This window comes from Pan paniscus, chromosome 4 (assembly GCF_029289425.2).
Source record: "Pan paniscus chromosome 4, NHGRI_mPanPan1-v2.0_pri, whole genome shotgun sequence".
In the NCBI taxonomy this organism is placed as follows: Eukaryota; Metazoa; Chordata; class Mammalia; order Primates; family Hominidae; genus Pan; species Pan paniscus.
The window spans coordinates 41,374,542-41,390,406 of record NC_073253.2 but is presented as its reverse complement, the minus strand read 5'-3'; the positions used below and the strand labels follow the sequence as shown (position 1 = coordinate 41,390,406).

The following is a 15,865-nucleotide window of genomic DNA, read 5'->3' as shown; positions in this document are numbered from 1 at the left end:
AGACTCCTACCCCCAATACATACTGTATTATTTTGAAGCGGATCTTAAACAGTATCTATAAGTATTTATTCATCCATAAGCATTTCAGTATTTGTCTCTAAAAGATAAGGCTCTCTTTTTAAAATCATTATCACACCTAAGAAAAAATTAATAATTCCATAATATCAACATATAGTCATATGTTTAGATTGCCAGTTGTTTCACAAATGTTATGTGTGTGTATACTTTTCACAGTTTATTTTTGACTCAGGATTCAAATAAAACCACACAATTGTGTGCAGTAGATTAATACATTTTTTAATATGAAAGTTTTAATCGTGAATATTTTTAAAGTATAGAAATTATGTATTAGACATGCAATTAACAAATGTTTCCATTTTGCCATATTTATTTCAGATCTTTGCCTTTTTGCTCTTTTAGAGAAATAAAATGTTACAGATATTGCTAAAGGCCCTTACCCATATCTTTTCCTTTGTTTTTCCTACTTAGGGTTAGCAAATATCTTAAAATTGGTGGATATGATTTCCACAGTATGTGTCTGTGTTACCGCTACATTTTTATAATGCTACATATTTATATCTAAAAACAAAATATCATAATTTTTTGTTTTTAACGCTTATATAGCTATTTAAATATATATGTACTTTCTGCAACTTGGTTTTTTTCATATTCATACATGCGACACAAATTGCTCATTTTAAACTGCTATATATTATTTCACTTTAATGAAAAAATTTTAGTATATTTATTACTAAGGAGCATTTACGGGATCTTACCAATTTTTTCCTATTAGAAGTGAAGATCAGTAAACATCTTTTTATGCACATCTCCTTAGTCACATGAATGAGAGTTTATTTCAAATATAACACCTAGAAGTGGTAAGGATGTCTTCACTGTTGCCAGCGATGACTGATTTTGCTCCAAAGTTGTTGTACAATATAACTGTCAGCAGCAAGATATGAGAACTCCAGTTCCTCCAGATCTTACCCAGCTCATAGCATTGTTAGGCTTCTAAAATTTGCCCATATGCTGGGCATGAAATGGTAACTCGTTCTTTCATACTTTTCTGATTACCAATGAGATTTAATATCATTTCATTTTTATTGGCTGTTTAGATTCCTCCTTCTGTGAATTTCCTGTTCATAAAAGTTTTTTCTGACTCACAGCAGATTTTGGAGTTTCAAATGTGTTCACTCTTAATTATATAGACAAGTTAATTCTTTTGGAATAGCTTTAATATATTTTGTACTTTCAGTGGTTTTCAGAGAAATCATGTTTACAATGACACGTGAACACTTTAAGATTGGAAAAGGACATTCGTGAGAACTAAGCTCTTTCTACGTGGAGAAAACTCAACTGCAAGTGCAGAAACTACTCAAAATGTGATTGACTATGCTGTTCCATCCTACTGAGACTAACCATCTGCCTTGTTTTTTATTTGCATACCTTCTCCCTTACTCCTTTGCGATGTTTTCTTTCAAAGCTCCTATGCCTCTCTCAACTTATCAGTGTTATTTTACACATACTCAATATAGTCAACATCTATCCGCTTCATTTTCTTTCCTGGAAGTTTTGCCTTTAGGGTCCTCTGTACTTCTGTTCCAATATGGACTTGTTGCTCTCCAGGCCTGCTCTGCATGGTCACCCAGGGCCATCCCTTCTCTCTCCTGTGTTGAAACCTCTGTGCCCTCAGTCTCATGCTTCCCCTTTATAGTATTTTCCTTTATTTGGTTGGACATATCTCCAGGCCCTCCCTAAGAAAAAGTCTGATTAAAGGAAATTTTTTCCAGATTAGCTGAAATGTCCTTCTCATTTTATTTTTGCTACTCTGACACTTGTTTTTTAAATAATTTGTCTGGGCTTAGAATTCTAGAATACAAAACTATTTTCCTCCAGCCTGTTGCCAAGGGTTTGACTCCACTTTCCAGGGTTGCTATTGAGAAGTCTGATGCCTTTCCGATTCCGGGTTCTTTGTTTGTAACCTGTTCTTACTTTCTGGATAATTTTAGAATTGTCTTTTTTGTCCCCTTATCTGAATTTTATCACATGCTTCAGTGAGGTCTTTCGTTAAAGTCATTTTTACTGGTTATTTATTAGGCTCTTTCACTTTAGAGATATATTTCCCTCAGTTCTGGGAGATATTCTATTTTTTAAAAAAATAATTGCTTCTCTTCAGTTTTTTCTTACTGTAACTGTTGCTGGTTGGAAATTGGACCTTTTATATCCTCTGATTTTTCTGTTTGTTTCATTTTCCATCTATTTCCATTTCTTCGCATTTTTGTTCTATTTTCTGGGGGATTTTTTTGTTGTTGTTCTTTAACTCCTACTATTCCATTGATTGTTTAAAAAATACTAGCTAGCATACTGAAAATTTTCAAGATATTTTTCCTGTTACAGCTGCTATTTTATGGAATCTTGTTTTGTGGCTGAAATGTCTCTTAAATAGTTCTTTGAAGATAGTAACTATGGTTTTTGGAAGTTTTCTTCAGCTTTCTGTGTTCCTGAGTTGTGTTGTTTTCTCCAAGTTAGATTTGTCTCTATTTTAGACTCCTGCTTTCCTATTTCATAGTTTACCTACCATTTTGGATTGGTGTGGGATTGAATCAAATAAGAGGTGTATACAAAATATGTAGAACAATGCCTGGCATTTAGTAAGTACTCCATACATTATGTTGTTTTTGTAATTTTAAAGGTTTTCCACAGCCTGGCTGTTTACATTTATAGATCACCTTGAAATACCTTAAAAACAAACGTAAATGTTGAAGCTTTTGGTGTTAAAATGTAGAAGGTTAGTGTTCTAAGAAACTTGAAATGTTTCAGTTCAAGCATATGTGCACCTTCATCTATTTTTATCAGTATTGAGAAGTGGCCCAAGTATTATGTTGGAAATAACAGAGAAACTACTAAAGTTTGTAAACTACTAAAGTTTGATATGTATCATTATAAATTAGAGAAAATTCTAGTTTTCCTCATAATAACAGTTCTCTCCCTCACTTCATTCTGACATACTTTTTCATGGAGTAAAGAGCTTGAAGTTACCACGTTAGCCTAGGAATTGCTAATAATTTACAGCCTGTTTCATCTGTGACACAGCCTATAATTTGGGTAAATCTATGGGAGTGAATGTCATTCTGAGTGTCATGGTGGGAAAAAGTCGAGGGCTGACTGCTATCTAGTTCAAGTGCCCAAGTTTACAAATAAGGAAATGGAAGTTCCAGGTAAAGTTATTACCCAAGGTCAAATAATGCTAGTGGCCAACCAGGAGAAGCCCTGCAATGGAATCCTATCTTGACTACATTTTCAGTTTGTTTTTGCTAAGAAGACAAGGATTAGGCTAAATTTAATTTTAATATCCTTTCTAAACATAAGAATTCCAAATTAGTGATTTCTCATGACTCTAATTATATTAGAATTTTCAAATTAGGTATTCACTAATTCATTTATTCATTTGACAATATATGTTGAAACCTACTACTATTATGACCTGAAATTTACTTTGGTAGTTTTGGACTAGTTATACTACTTTTATTTCCTATTTCTTACATATTACTTTTTAAGCTTTAAATGAACTCAAATTTAAAAGACTGGAGAATAGAAATCCAAATTCCAAGAAAATCTTAACTCATTTCAAAGGACAGATACACTGAAGCTATAAAATGAAATATTTCCTGAATTCTGTTTTACATAGGAGATGTTATTAGATTTTCTAGGCAAGAGCAAAGCCCATACCTGAATCTATCTTCTTTTTAATGGGTAGCTATAAGCTCAAATGAACCTTATCCATTTTATAGCGTAGGTTCACACAATTTGTGTATCTTTCTAAATAGATATAAATCCATACATGCCCTAGCCAATGACTTGTCATACAGTTGCATTAAAATTGATCTAAACATAGTTGGCATCCAGAAGAGGCTTCTAATTTATTGCCCCAGTGTTCCATTTATATCAGATATATAGAAGCTAGACTATTGGAATAACAGAACCCTTTATAATATTGTAGTCCAAATATATGGAAGCCTATGGACTTTTCAAATGTTATAGAACTTTTCAAACCTGTTCAAAAGTAGAGAGAATTGTTTAGTGAACCCTGTCTGCCCACAGCCAGTCTTAATTCAGTGCCTTTTCTCTCTTCTCTTGCATTGGGCTCTCTTAAAGCAAATCCGGGACATCCTATCATTTCATCCAGAAATACTTCAATACCTTTGTCTAAAAGATAAGGACTCTTTTTTTTCTGTAACATAACCACAATATGATCATCACATCTAAAAAAAAATTAACAGTTGTTACTCAAAATCATGCTGTCAGTATTTGGATTTCTCTGGATTGTCTCATAAATGTTTTTTTTCCCCCTCAGTTTGTTTGAATTGGAATCCAAATAATTTCATATATTGCATTTGGTTGGTATGTCTCTTAAGTCTCTTTTAATCTAAAGTTCTGTTGCCGCTTTTAAAAAATTTTACAATTGTTAAAAAGTCTGGGTTGTGTTTTTTGTTTGTTTTTATTTTATTAAATGCCTCTTGAGTCATAAGAACTGTGTTGTTTATCTGTGGAAAAGACAGGTTCAATTATTTTCTGAAATATTCCCCACATTCTGGATTTTCCTGATTGCATTCCCATCGCGTCATTTGAAATATTCTTCTGCCCCTATATTTCCTGTAAATTGGTAACTGGGAATACAGATTTGATTAGATGCAGGCTTTATTTTTTGACATGAAAATAATATACATAGATGGTGTTGTAAATTGCATCTCATCACGTGGCACACAATGTCTGTTTCTCTTTTTGTGTTATTAAAATTGATCCTTGGGTTCACATGTTGTCAGCTTGATCTGTTGTAAAGTTTCACATCAGCTTTTTTCCTAATGATTTTAATAGCCATTGATAATTATTGCCTGGGTGTAATATAGATGTTACATGCAGAATTTAGAAGCTTCTGAATTTGGAAAAGCTCACCTATTTCCACCTTCTCACTCCTGATTTGTTCTGACATCTTGAGCATTTATTGTCTCTTTCTTAATCTTTAATAGACTTCTAATTCTTGAATGAACTATTCTCCAGCTATGTTACAAGGAACACAACGCTGTCGGGTACACTGTGAGAAAAGGCTCCCTGAGTTTGGGGGATGCTGCATACTGGTTTTTGCTCTGAGAGATTTATAATACACATGAGCCTATTAAAGTTCTGAGGGATCTGTTGATTAACAAACTTGATTTACCCGGAATTTCATCAGTTTATTTGACCACTGCATTCTTTTATCGTCAATATCTATTGGCATCCTGTTTAGAGAAACATACTTTGAAATGCATCTCAAGGAAGAGGGAAAAGTAGAATTGTTTGCCCCATACTCCCACGGGGCTTGTAATGTGAAGGCCATGGCTCCCTAACAGTAGCCTTCTTCCTGAGGGAAGGAAGAGCATGAGAGTGAATCAAAGTTCAGACAGCAGAGAGGACTGATGTACTGTATCATATCTCCTGTTAATATAATCTCATCTTCATTGTATGGATTGTTTTCATTTCTGTTTCTTCTCAGCATTGCTTATATAGCCCATATTGACTATTCCAAATATGTTAAGTACTGATTAAAGTTCAACTCCCACAATCACAACTTAAAAAATTGTAACACAATTTGCTCTTACTTCACAAATTTATACATGTGTTATACATGCCACATACATACACAAACACACGCCCACCCCACAGCACACTTCAGTTGTTTTATTTCAGGTGCAGTATTGGTATATGAAGAATAGAAAAGGGAATTATAATACTAATTTAGAGTGTTTGCTTCAGATATAAACTCCAGACTGGTTGTCATGCCAGGGGCTCACATCCTATCTATGGCTCACTATGGAAAAAAATTGAGTTGTGCAAAATTAGGGACACAGACCAATTTTTATTTGCTCTGAAGATACCTCAAGCTCTGTATGATAAATGTTTTCCATTAGAAGAAAAAATGTTGTACATTAATGCTCCTGAGAAACCATAGGGATTGCCAGTAATGCCATCAGGAAATGATTTTTTAAATGTTTCAGAGGGTAAATATGAATCAACCACTAAATAGGGAATATAACTTATTTTACAGAGTTGGAACAGTAATGATAAAGCCCCCCGCCTTTTTTTAAGTAGAGTTATTCTAGGAAAGTGTGAATTTTGGATTTAGGAACATGCACAAGGGATATAGTAATAAGAAGTACAAGTCAGACACATGATTAAAATAAACAAGAATAGAGCCAAGGCTCAGAAGACACGAAGTTCTGTTTTGTGACCTTTGATGGGGAGGATGGAATGGGATAAGACAGGGAGAGAACTGAACAGCGCGTCATCAGTGCTCTCAATGGCAGACTAAACATGCTTTGTGCAGCCCTGGGCTTCTGGGTGCCTGGCCATGGGGTGCACTGGTGAGCTAAATTCAGACCTTGACAGTGGATGTTTATGATGAAAGTGATACTGGTGCATTTAGATTTAAATAAAACTTTCATTTAACAATGATCACTATCATGATGCTTTTCTATTCAGCAGGAAATTCAGAAAAAGGCAAAGCCTACATTAATTACTTTTAAACTGTAAGACAACCCTTTTCTACTTGTCACAGACCTATTCTTTATGACAAATTACTCTTAAGTTTGCTGTTCATAGGAGGGAAGATCAAGTGCGGAGTTTGATTATGGACAATGTCTTCTGCTCATTAGTTAACTTTGCAAATACTATCTTTTGAGGATTGTGTGTGGGCTCACTTCAAATATATGTTCTTAGGAAGACTGAAGATATAGTGCTGGGACAAGTGTGACAATTACTTTAAAAACATGATTTTGAAATGCTGCATACTGCATTTCAACGCTTCATACCTGCGTCAGATAATGAATTTGGTTGTGTTTCTCAAGTATAAAGCAATTGAAAAATGCATTTTTTGTACCTCAGGAATATTATTTGGTGAATCACTGAGCCCAAATACAACTGTAAAATTTCACACATAACATGAGAAGTGTAAGAGGCCTTAATGATGATTTCAGTTCACTCCTTCATGAGCTGAAGCCCAGAGAGGGGCAATGACTTGCCTAAGATTACATTTTACCTTGTGATGTAAAAGATTTTATTCACATCACAGTTTAGGAGGCACTTTGTTCATTTTATTATTTTTACTTTTATTTTTATTTTTTGTAGAGACAGGGTCTCACTATGTTGCCCAGGCTGGTCTCAAACTCCTGGCCTGAAGTGATCCTCCTGCCTTGGCTCCGCAAAGTGCTGAGATTACAGGCGTGAACTACCATGCCCAGCCACTTTGTTCATTTTAAATATGACACATAGTTGCATTTTATGCACTGAGATGATAGTCTGGTCTTGAAAATAGCCAACTAGTCAGTTGGCTCAAAAGAATGATGATAATGGTGAGCCAATGGAGGGAAGGCTGATTTCTCTTCACTATTAGAAATGTCAGTATTGGGTAAACAGAGAAAAGTGTGAAAAATGATAAATGCAAGTTCCAACCAGCAGGTTGCACCTAAGGGCTAAATATTGGGAGATTTAGGAAACTTTCTCTGGATATCAGTGCTGTCTGCAGGTGTGTCTCTTGACAGTCTATTTCCTGTCCCACATACCCACAAGGAAAAGGAATGGTGCCAGCCAAAATGTGGATACCTGTAATTTTTTGAAACCATGTTAGGAGACTAACTTAGACCCCCCACGGTGGTCCTCACACTGTGTGTATCGAAGTTTCCTGCAGAGGCTGAAATTTTAGTTTGTGAACAAAAGCTCAGTAATGTAGCAGAAAAAACTCAATCAAGATCCCACTTTTCTACTTGGTTTAGTCAGGCTTTGGGGCTTTTATGTGTTTTAGCTTATTTGCTCTAAAGGTTAATAATGCTCGCTCTGTTTAGTTTCCAGAGATAATGTTAGGGATCAAATTATTTCTTTTATGTCAAGAGGCAAAATTGTGTTGAGATACTTGGCTGAAAGGTTTTTTTGTAGTTTGAGTTTTGTTTCATTATAATAATATTCATTTTTAGTTGACCAAATTATGATTGTATTGCTATTTCCTGGCTTATTAGAAATATGTTGTTACATTTTTATGTCCATCGATTTACAGGCAATTCGATCACAAATGAAACTGGATGATTACTTTTATATAGCAAGAATTCTGCTTTCTGAGTCAGTGAGGTTTAATATTAACAAATGTTTTTTCAGTTTAGGGTTCTATATGATGATCATATTCTCTAGGGTAAAAAGTGTGGAAAAAGGTGGCTGGCCTTGAGAAATATACAATTGCTGTGCTGGTTCTTTCAGAGTTGAAATGGAGTAACAAAATCAGAAATCACCAAACGGTTTCTAATTTCAAAGACAGACTGTCTGACCTTGCCTACATAGTTCAGGTAGAAACCAAGAAGGAACATGGAGAAGGAAATTGAGTTCCCGTCCAGGTGACATACAACCACAACCACCTCCAGTAATACATCTGGAATTACAACATGGGCTGTTCACCTTAGGGCACAACAAGCTCTCACCTAGGAATGTGTTTCTCCTGTATTTTTATTCTTATTTGAAAAAGTTCTGATTAAACTTCTACACTACACCACACACACACACACACACACACACACACACACACACACTACTCCCCATCCCCATCCCCATTCATTCTTGGTTCTCTATCTTCTTGAAGTAGAGCATACAATGTAACTTAAAAAAGAATTATTTCTGATATATATTCAATTTGGCTGTTTTGAACAAGTCTTCTCTTGAAGCCATTAGGGGGATTTTCCATGTACCTCAAAATATCACTATTTTGAATTTTTTGCTCCATGTTTCACACCCCAGATGAAGAAAACCTACATAGATTAAGGGCTTCCAGTGTGTCCGGCATTGTCAGATGTGTCAGCAATGACCTCCCAGCTGCCTCATTCACTGGATGATTTTTCATCCTCAATGTAGTAATTTTTGTGCCCTGGCTGGCCCTTCTGTTGGTAAGGAGGCAGGACTGTTGTGGCTTTGGTGACCTGTTCAGTCTGCCAGTGTCTGCTGGATAGAAATTTGGGGGCATTTTTTGAAGTTGTATAAAATTAAACATCAGCAATTTAGCTGTTCATATTTGTATTTAGAGGTGAAATAGCTTCAGTCTATGGCTGGGAAAAGGAATTGGAAGTGTGACTGCGCGTTGTGACCACAGGCATGCTTTGTCTCCCAGTGTGGTAAAATAGGATTCAGAGCATTCCAGGTTGATTTGTAATGTTGCCCTGACAAGGAAATCATTGCCTGGGAATATTTTTGTTCGCCCGATTAAGGGAGGTTCCTAGTTCTATAACAATTGCTGTGTCAGTTTTGAGAAGCTTAACATTAATATGTCTTTTTTTTTTTTTTTGCCTTTGCTTTCTTCTTTTTTTTGGCAAGTGACTCTTCAAAATGTAGTATGTAAGGGAGGGAAAGTATTAAACATTGAGGATCTCTTAATTCAGAAAAGATGGCCAAGCCATTTTCAGCACAAAGAGAAATGAGAAGCACGAGAGTCTTGATCATTAGAGCAAGGAGTCATCACGTGGTTGCCATCCTCTGAGCGTAGATCCAGATCACTTCCTAGCTGCATGATGTGGGTCAGAATTTCACTAGCCTGAGCCTCGGTTTCCCAGCCTGTAAATTGTGGGTTTTAGCATTTTGAGACTTAGAGAGATGAAGAATGTAAAAGACCTGGGACAACCCCTGTGCTCTGTAAATGGTGGCAGTTAGAGGCACCTTCTGCAGGTATGCTTTCAGTTGTTAGTGAGTTCCTGGAATTTGAGGTACAGCATTTAGAATCAGGGGCAGTAGAATCAAGCTTTGTGCCTATTGGCATCTAAAGGGTCAGGGATGGGCTAAGCCTTTGAGCAGAGCTGTGGTTGCAGCCTCACCCCCAGGCCTCCCTACCTCTCTTCCTCCCGTCCCCTGCCTTGAGGGTCCTCCTTTGCTTCAGAGGCACAGTCCAGCCTTTGTGCAGCTCCTCCAGGGACCTTCATCGGCTCCTGTGGCCCTGGCTGCTCCTCCTCCATTGACCCACCTCCTATTGGAAGATGGGATGAAATGAGGTGTGGCAAGGCCACCATGTCCCCAAAGATGGAGGCTTCTGGGGACAGTTTTCCTTTCATTCCTGCCAAGCCTTGCTTACTACCTTCTCTAGCAACCAAAGATCCTTGTCAGGAGGGCAAAGGCCACAAGCATTTGTGTCATTGGAATGTCTGCACGTGTGTATATCCATCTAAATAATAGAGGCTTTGAAGAAAATGTGGCGAGGGTTACAATGGCCTCTTTTTTTTCTTTATGTTCTTTAATTTTTTTTAATTTTAATTTTTATAAGTTTGTAGTAGGTGTATGTGGCCTCTTAATGACTGAAAAATAAGCAGGTGGGCCTCAGAGCTATTTGCCCTCCTTTCCCACCTGGACTTCCATTCCTACTTAGGTTTTTGTTCTAACACAAGCTGGTTATTTGTAATTTTGCCATATGGCTGAGCCTGAGGGTGAGTGGTCAGTGGAACAAGTGCAGGGAAAATGGTTTGCAGCAAGTGTCTTTCTTCAAATCAAGCCTCCCTTTTGTCTCTCCTTGAAAATATAATATTAGAGGATTTTTATCAGAAAAAGGGAGAATACACAGTGTCCTGCTGTTGCTAGGTAACCGGAAAACATCAAACCCAGTCAGAGCTGAAACTAGCTTGATTTTCCCTAGGAACCTGGCTGTTCTTGCTGAGTACTTTGTGTAGTATTAACAGATTTGTTATTAACAGCATAATGGTCAGGCTGGAGGGTCTCCTTCATTCTTTCACTTTTTACCCCCACCCCTTGCCCACATCAGTAAAGTGCCAAATATGTTATTTGAGCCTTGAAGTCAATTCTTGACTTACAGATATTCTGAGGGAAGGTGCTCTGCAGATGCAAATATAGTTGATTTACACATAGCTGGAGTATATACTGTATTTCCATGACTTTCACCCATTTTAAAAAATAAATGGGCATCCCTTTTTCAGCAATAGCAGCGGTTTAAGATCCCATGAACAGTAACCCATATTTAGTCACAGGAGACATTTGTGCACACAATCGAACACATCTTAATGATATTGATGAATGATTTTGACACCTATTATGTTCCTTTCTCATTGGGCTTGGCCATTCTGTGGCTGACTATATGGGCACTGCATTTCCTAATCTTAGAGAGCTCTAACGCCAAGACATCTGCCTTGTACATCTCAGGTGGCCTCCTGTAACCTGTGCTGTCTGTTTCTTGCAGATTTGGACACCTCCCACACTGAGTCCCCAACCCCCCATGACTCAAATTCACACCGCCCTCAACTGCAGGCGTTTATAACAGAAGCAAAGCTAAATCCACCGACAAGGACAATGACCAGACAAGATGGGGAAACTGGAGATGGAGCCAAAGAAAATATTGTTTACCTCTAATTGTGTTGTCATTTTTCCAAACAAAAAACACTGGCACTTTTGGGAGAAACTTTTTGTCTCCATTCCTTATGTATGTGTGATTGTCTGTGTCCAAATTGCTTTAAGAATAATATTTAATATTTCCTGCAAGCTCATTTTTTTGGCATGAGTCTAATTAAATTATTGAAAGCCACCCTGTTTGTATAATCTTTAACTTATCAAATCTAATTTCAGATTTCTGGAGGAGAAACTAACTTGAATAAGCAGGACTATTTTAAAAGTTGTTTTGACTCTAGAGTAAAATTCCATGTCACATTTTCTACCCAATCATCTGGATTTCAAGATTCCTTTTAAGATCTCAATGAAGCAATTTGGATTTAAAGAGTGGTATTCACAAGGGGTGAACTTTCACCGTCAGGGCAGTTGCCTCAGTGCCCACATAGGCAGAGGAGGATGTGGGAAAGGGCTTTTCTCAGCTAGTTTTTATGTGCTCATTTCTTCTGGGAGCATTAAAAGTGGTGATCTGTTACAGTCACTATTCAACTGGGCACGTGTTGTGATTGGTCAGTCACTGAGCTAGGGATACAGTCCGGACTTGCTTAGTACCTAAGCCTAATGCTGGTGGGGTTTCAAGACATGGTTCAGCATCATCTTTTAACAAGGCCCAGAGGCCCAGAGCCCCCATCAAGTCATTTTGATGTAAATAGTGAACTTTGTTAGAGCCCTCACTTCTATCAGCTGTCCTGTCCCTGCCAGCACCTGGAGCACCAACTACCACTCCCTGGAAAGAACCCTTCCCTGCAGTTTTTTTAAGGACAAAAGTGCCCACTCCTCATGAAGTTTGCTGCCTGGATACACTTTTCCACAAAGGAAAACTGGCATATCCTGCCTTCCGAGTAGTATGGGTCTCTGTGTGAGAAACCAGGAGATATTTTCATCTTGTTCAGAAATACTTGTATGTATTTTGGTGTCAATAAATATCTTTTACCTCATTATTTTACTTTGTAATTTTAACATTATGTGTAGGACCATAGTAAAACATTCATTTCACACACACATATAATCTCACCTCGTGAAAAGTGAAAATAAAGGAAAACTATTAGATTCATCCAAAAATGCAACACCTACTGGGAGTGAGATGTGATAGGAACAGAAAAAAAAAAAAAAATCACCCGGATCTCAACAGTTTTTTCTCCCTACTTAAAGTTGTTAAGTTGGATATCTACATTGTATTTTTACTTAGGCAAGTCCAATCCTAATTTTTTAAAAAGCCCCTTTTGGGGGCAGTCTTTTTCTGACTTTTGCTGGCTATTTTTGTCACAATTACATTAAAAATTCGGTGACTGATCCTTTCACAGAATGGATATAACTTATTAAACTTCTATTCAATCACTTCACCTCTAAGCTGAACTCTTCAATTACAACATGTATCTCCCATTCCTAAAGACATCTAGAAATATCTGTCTTTCCTCTTTCTTCAATAAAGTCTAGTCCAGGATCCTATATCTCTTGAATGAAAAGCATGCAGATATTTCAGTCTAAATCCTTTCTCCAATAACTATAAATATCTTTCCTTTCTTCATGAAATTATATATAGAAATAGTGAAAATATGTTAAGATGTTCAAAATCCTCATGGGGTTCTTTCTTTCTTTAAAAATGTGTGAGCTCTGGATTTTCAAGACCTGCAAAACAGGTCTGCATGCAGTTCCTCTGGGAAAGCCAGAGCATTTTTTAAGTACCTATGTTCATAGGTTCCTCTGGGCAATTCTCTTATTTAATATGATGACTTTTCAATGGCATATAACTACATTTCTTGATAAGTTCTTCCTTTTCACCATGTCCCCACTATGTAATGAGCTCAGATCCTGCTATGGTCTGAATGTCTTAATGTTTATATCCCCCCAGGTTTGTATGTTGAAAACCTAATCACCAATGCATTGATTATTAGGTGGGCCTTTAGGGGGTGAGTAGAGCATAAGGATGGGGCCCTTATGAATGGGATTAGTGCCCTTATAAAAGCGGCACTAGAGAGCTCTCTTGCCTCTTTGCCATGTGGAGGATGCAGCAAGAGGACACCTTCTATGAACCAGGAAGTTGGCCCTCACCAGACATGGAATCTGCTGGTGCCTTGACCTTGGACTTCCTGGCCTCCAAACTGTGAGAAATAATAAGTTTCTATTGTGTGTAATACACCAAGTTTATGGTCTTTTGTTATAGTAGCCCAAACAGACTAAGGTCTCAAGACAGAGTCACAGAGTGACTCTAGCACAAATTTAGTAACCTTAAGAGATGACCACCCTATTTTTCAGGATCATAAATGGGTTTCCCCAAAAGGACCTACTTTTCTCACCAAGTTAAGAGCTTAAAGGAAACACTCATTCCTTTAGAGATCTGTCCTAGAAAGAAAAGCAATATTTTTGCTCCGTCCCTTCCAGGCTGCATGAATTTATTCATCATTTCATTTAGAGTCCAAGCTACTCTGCATTTCATCAGGACTACATAATTCCTAGAATCGTGCAACACTTCCCAGCCCACTCACAGTTGAAGCCCTATTCATTAAGAAAAGGGTAACAGCCCTTGGCACAGAGGACTTGCTGTGTGTGTGAGTTATGTAAGGTGAAGAATGTGAGCATAATTACATCATGGGGTGACAAAGAAGTGGAGAGGAATATGTATTTCTTCCTGTGACCTAGGAATACATGAGCTACTTTCAAACTGAGAACCAACCTGAGATTGTTAATGTCCAACCTCTGTATCTCTCTCATTGAGAGGCAGCAGAGCATAGAAATTGAAAGTATGGATTCTGGATCCACATCTGCCACTAACTCGTTGTGTGTCCTTGGCATGTTACTTCACCTCGCTCTGTTTCCATTTCCTTATTTATAAAACAGGGATGACTACCTTATGGAATCGTTGCAAGAATTAAATTATTAATATATGCAATATGCTTAGAATAGAGCTTGGGGTATACTAATCACTTAATATATGCTAGCCATTATTATCATATTATTTAAAAAATCTGTTAATAATTGCTCAGCCTAGTCCCAGTCTTTAGGCAGATTTCTTCCGCATAGCCAGAAAAAGTGAATAGAAAATTCAAATGTTTGGAGATTGCTAGACATAAGACTGGGGAAAGTTAGGTAAGTTGAAAGTTAGCTTTCAACTTATTTGCATTTCTAAATCTCCTCTTAACTCATGTATTCAGTAAACATTTATTGACGGTCCGCTAAAGGCCAAGCAATCTGTGCGGGACAAAATAAAGATTAATAAGTATGCAAGCTATTGGAGAAGACTAACACATGAACAGATGATCCTAAAGTAGAGAGGTGCCAATAATTATATAGAGAAGTACAAGTTGCTATAGGAGCTCATAGGAAGAGCACATTGGGGGCTAGTAATATGTGAAATGGAGGGAGTTGTTCTAAAGAAATAAATAGATGCTTGAGGCTGGAAGGATAAAGAGCAGGAGTAGGGAAAGACATTCTAAGCAAGGAAAATGCTATGGTTTGAATATGTCCTCAAATTTCATTTGTTGGAAACTTAATCCCAGAATTTTTAATTGATTGAAGGTGAGGTCTTTGGGAGGTAATTAGGATTAGATAAGGTCAGAGTGAGGCCCCAATGATGGGACTTGGTTACTTTCTAAGAAGAGGAAGAGAGACCTGAGCTGACATGCATGCTCTTGCCCTCTTGCCATATGATACATTCTGCCATGTTATGACAAAGCAAAGAAGGCCTCCAGATGCCAACACCATGCTCTTGGACTTCCCAGCCTCTAGAACTGTAAGATTGTAACATTTTGAAATAAATTACCCAGTCTCAGATACTCAGTTATCATAACAGAAAATGGACTAAGACAGAGGGAAACCTGAGCCAAAGTCTGGAGGTTTGAAACAAAAGACATGAGAGACTGTGGCATACGTTTGGAGATACCCAGAATGATTTCCTCCCCTCTAGATTAAGGTGTCCAATGAGAATGTCCATCTGTCTCTGCCTCTTTCAAGCACTCTATATAAGAAGTGGGGAAATGTGTAAGTCCACCCCTGCCCTCGTTGGAACTGATCAGGTTCCAGGCTATGGAGCAATAGTGGACTCCTTCCTGGGATGCTATGCTCTTAAAGTGTAACCAAATGCCCCCTCATCCCCTCACCTTTCCACATCCACCTCTTCCATAAAGCAATGTAGGTTCTGGTCAAATGGGGAATTGGATATCTTCCTATTTGATCCCACGCCACAAGAAACTAAGAGTAAAAGGGGTCCTGGAATCACCTGAAGATGCTTATTGGAACAGAGGGGACCAAGAGGATGCCTAAGTGTACCACTAAGGGTGGATTGATGACTTGCATGATAACCCACAAGGCAAGATTGTAAGTGGAGAAAAAAAGAGACAGGCTCATGTACCTCTTCTGCTTTATTTTTTACCCAACCCCGATGCTACACATAGCTCCCTGTTTTAATCTACCACCTATGGCT

At 37.6% G+C, this 15,865-nt stretch overlaps 1 protein-coding gene across 3 annotated transcripts in view; it reads left to right on the top strand.

Moving 5' to 3' along the window:
- ARHGEF28 (Rho guanine nucleotide exchange factor 28) overlaps window positions 1–12,386 on the top strand; it is a 314,196-nt gene extending 301,810 nt beyond the window's left edge. For all 3 annotated transcript variants that reach the window (XM_034959953.3, XM_063604431.1, XM_008962831.4), the window contains one exon: window positions 11,243–12,386. In XM_034959953.3, coding sequence (XP_034815844.2) covers window positions 11,243–11,412 — 170 coding nt within the window. In that variant the 3' untranslated portion in view covers window positions 11,413–12,386. The remainder of the gene's footprint in view (window positions 1–11,242) is intronic.
- Window positions 12,387–15,865: the final 3,479 nt, after the last annotated feature.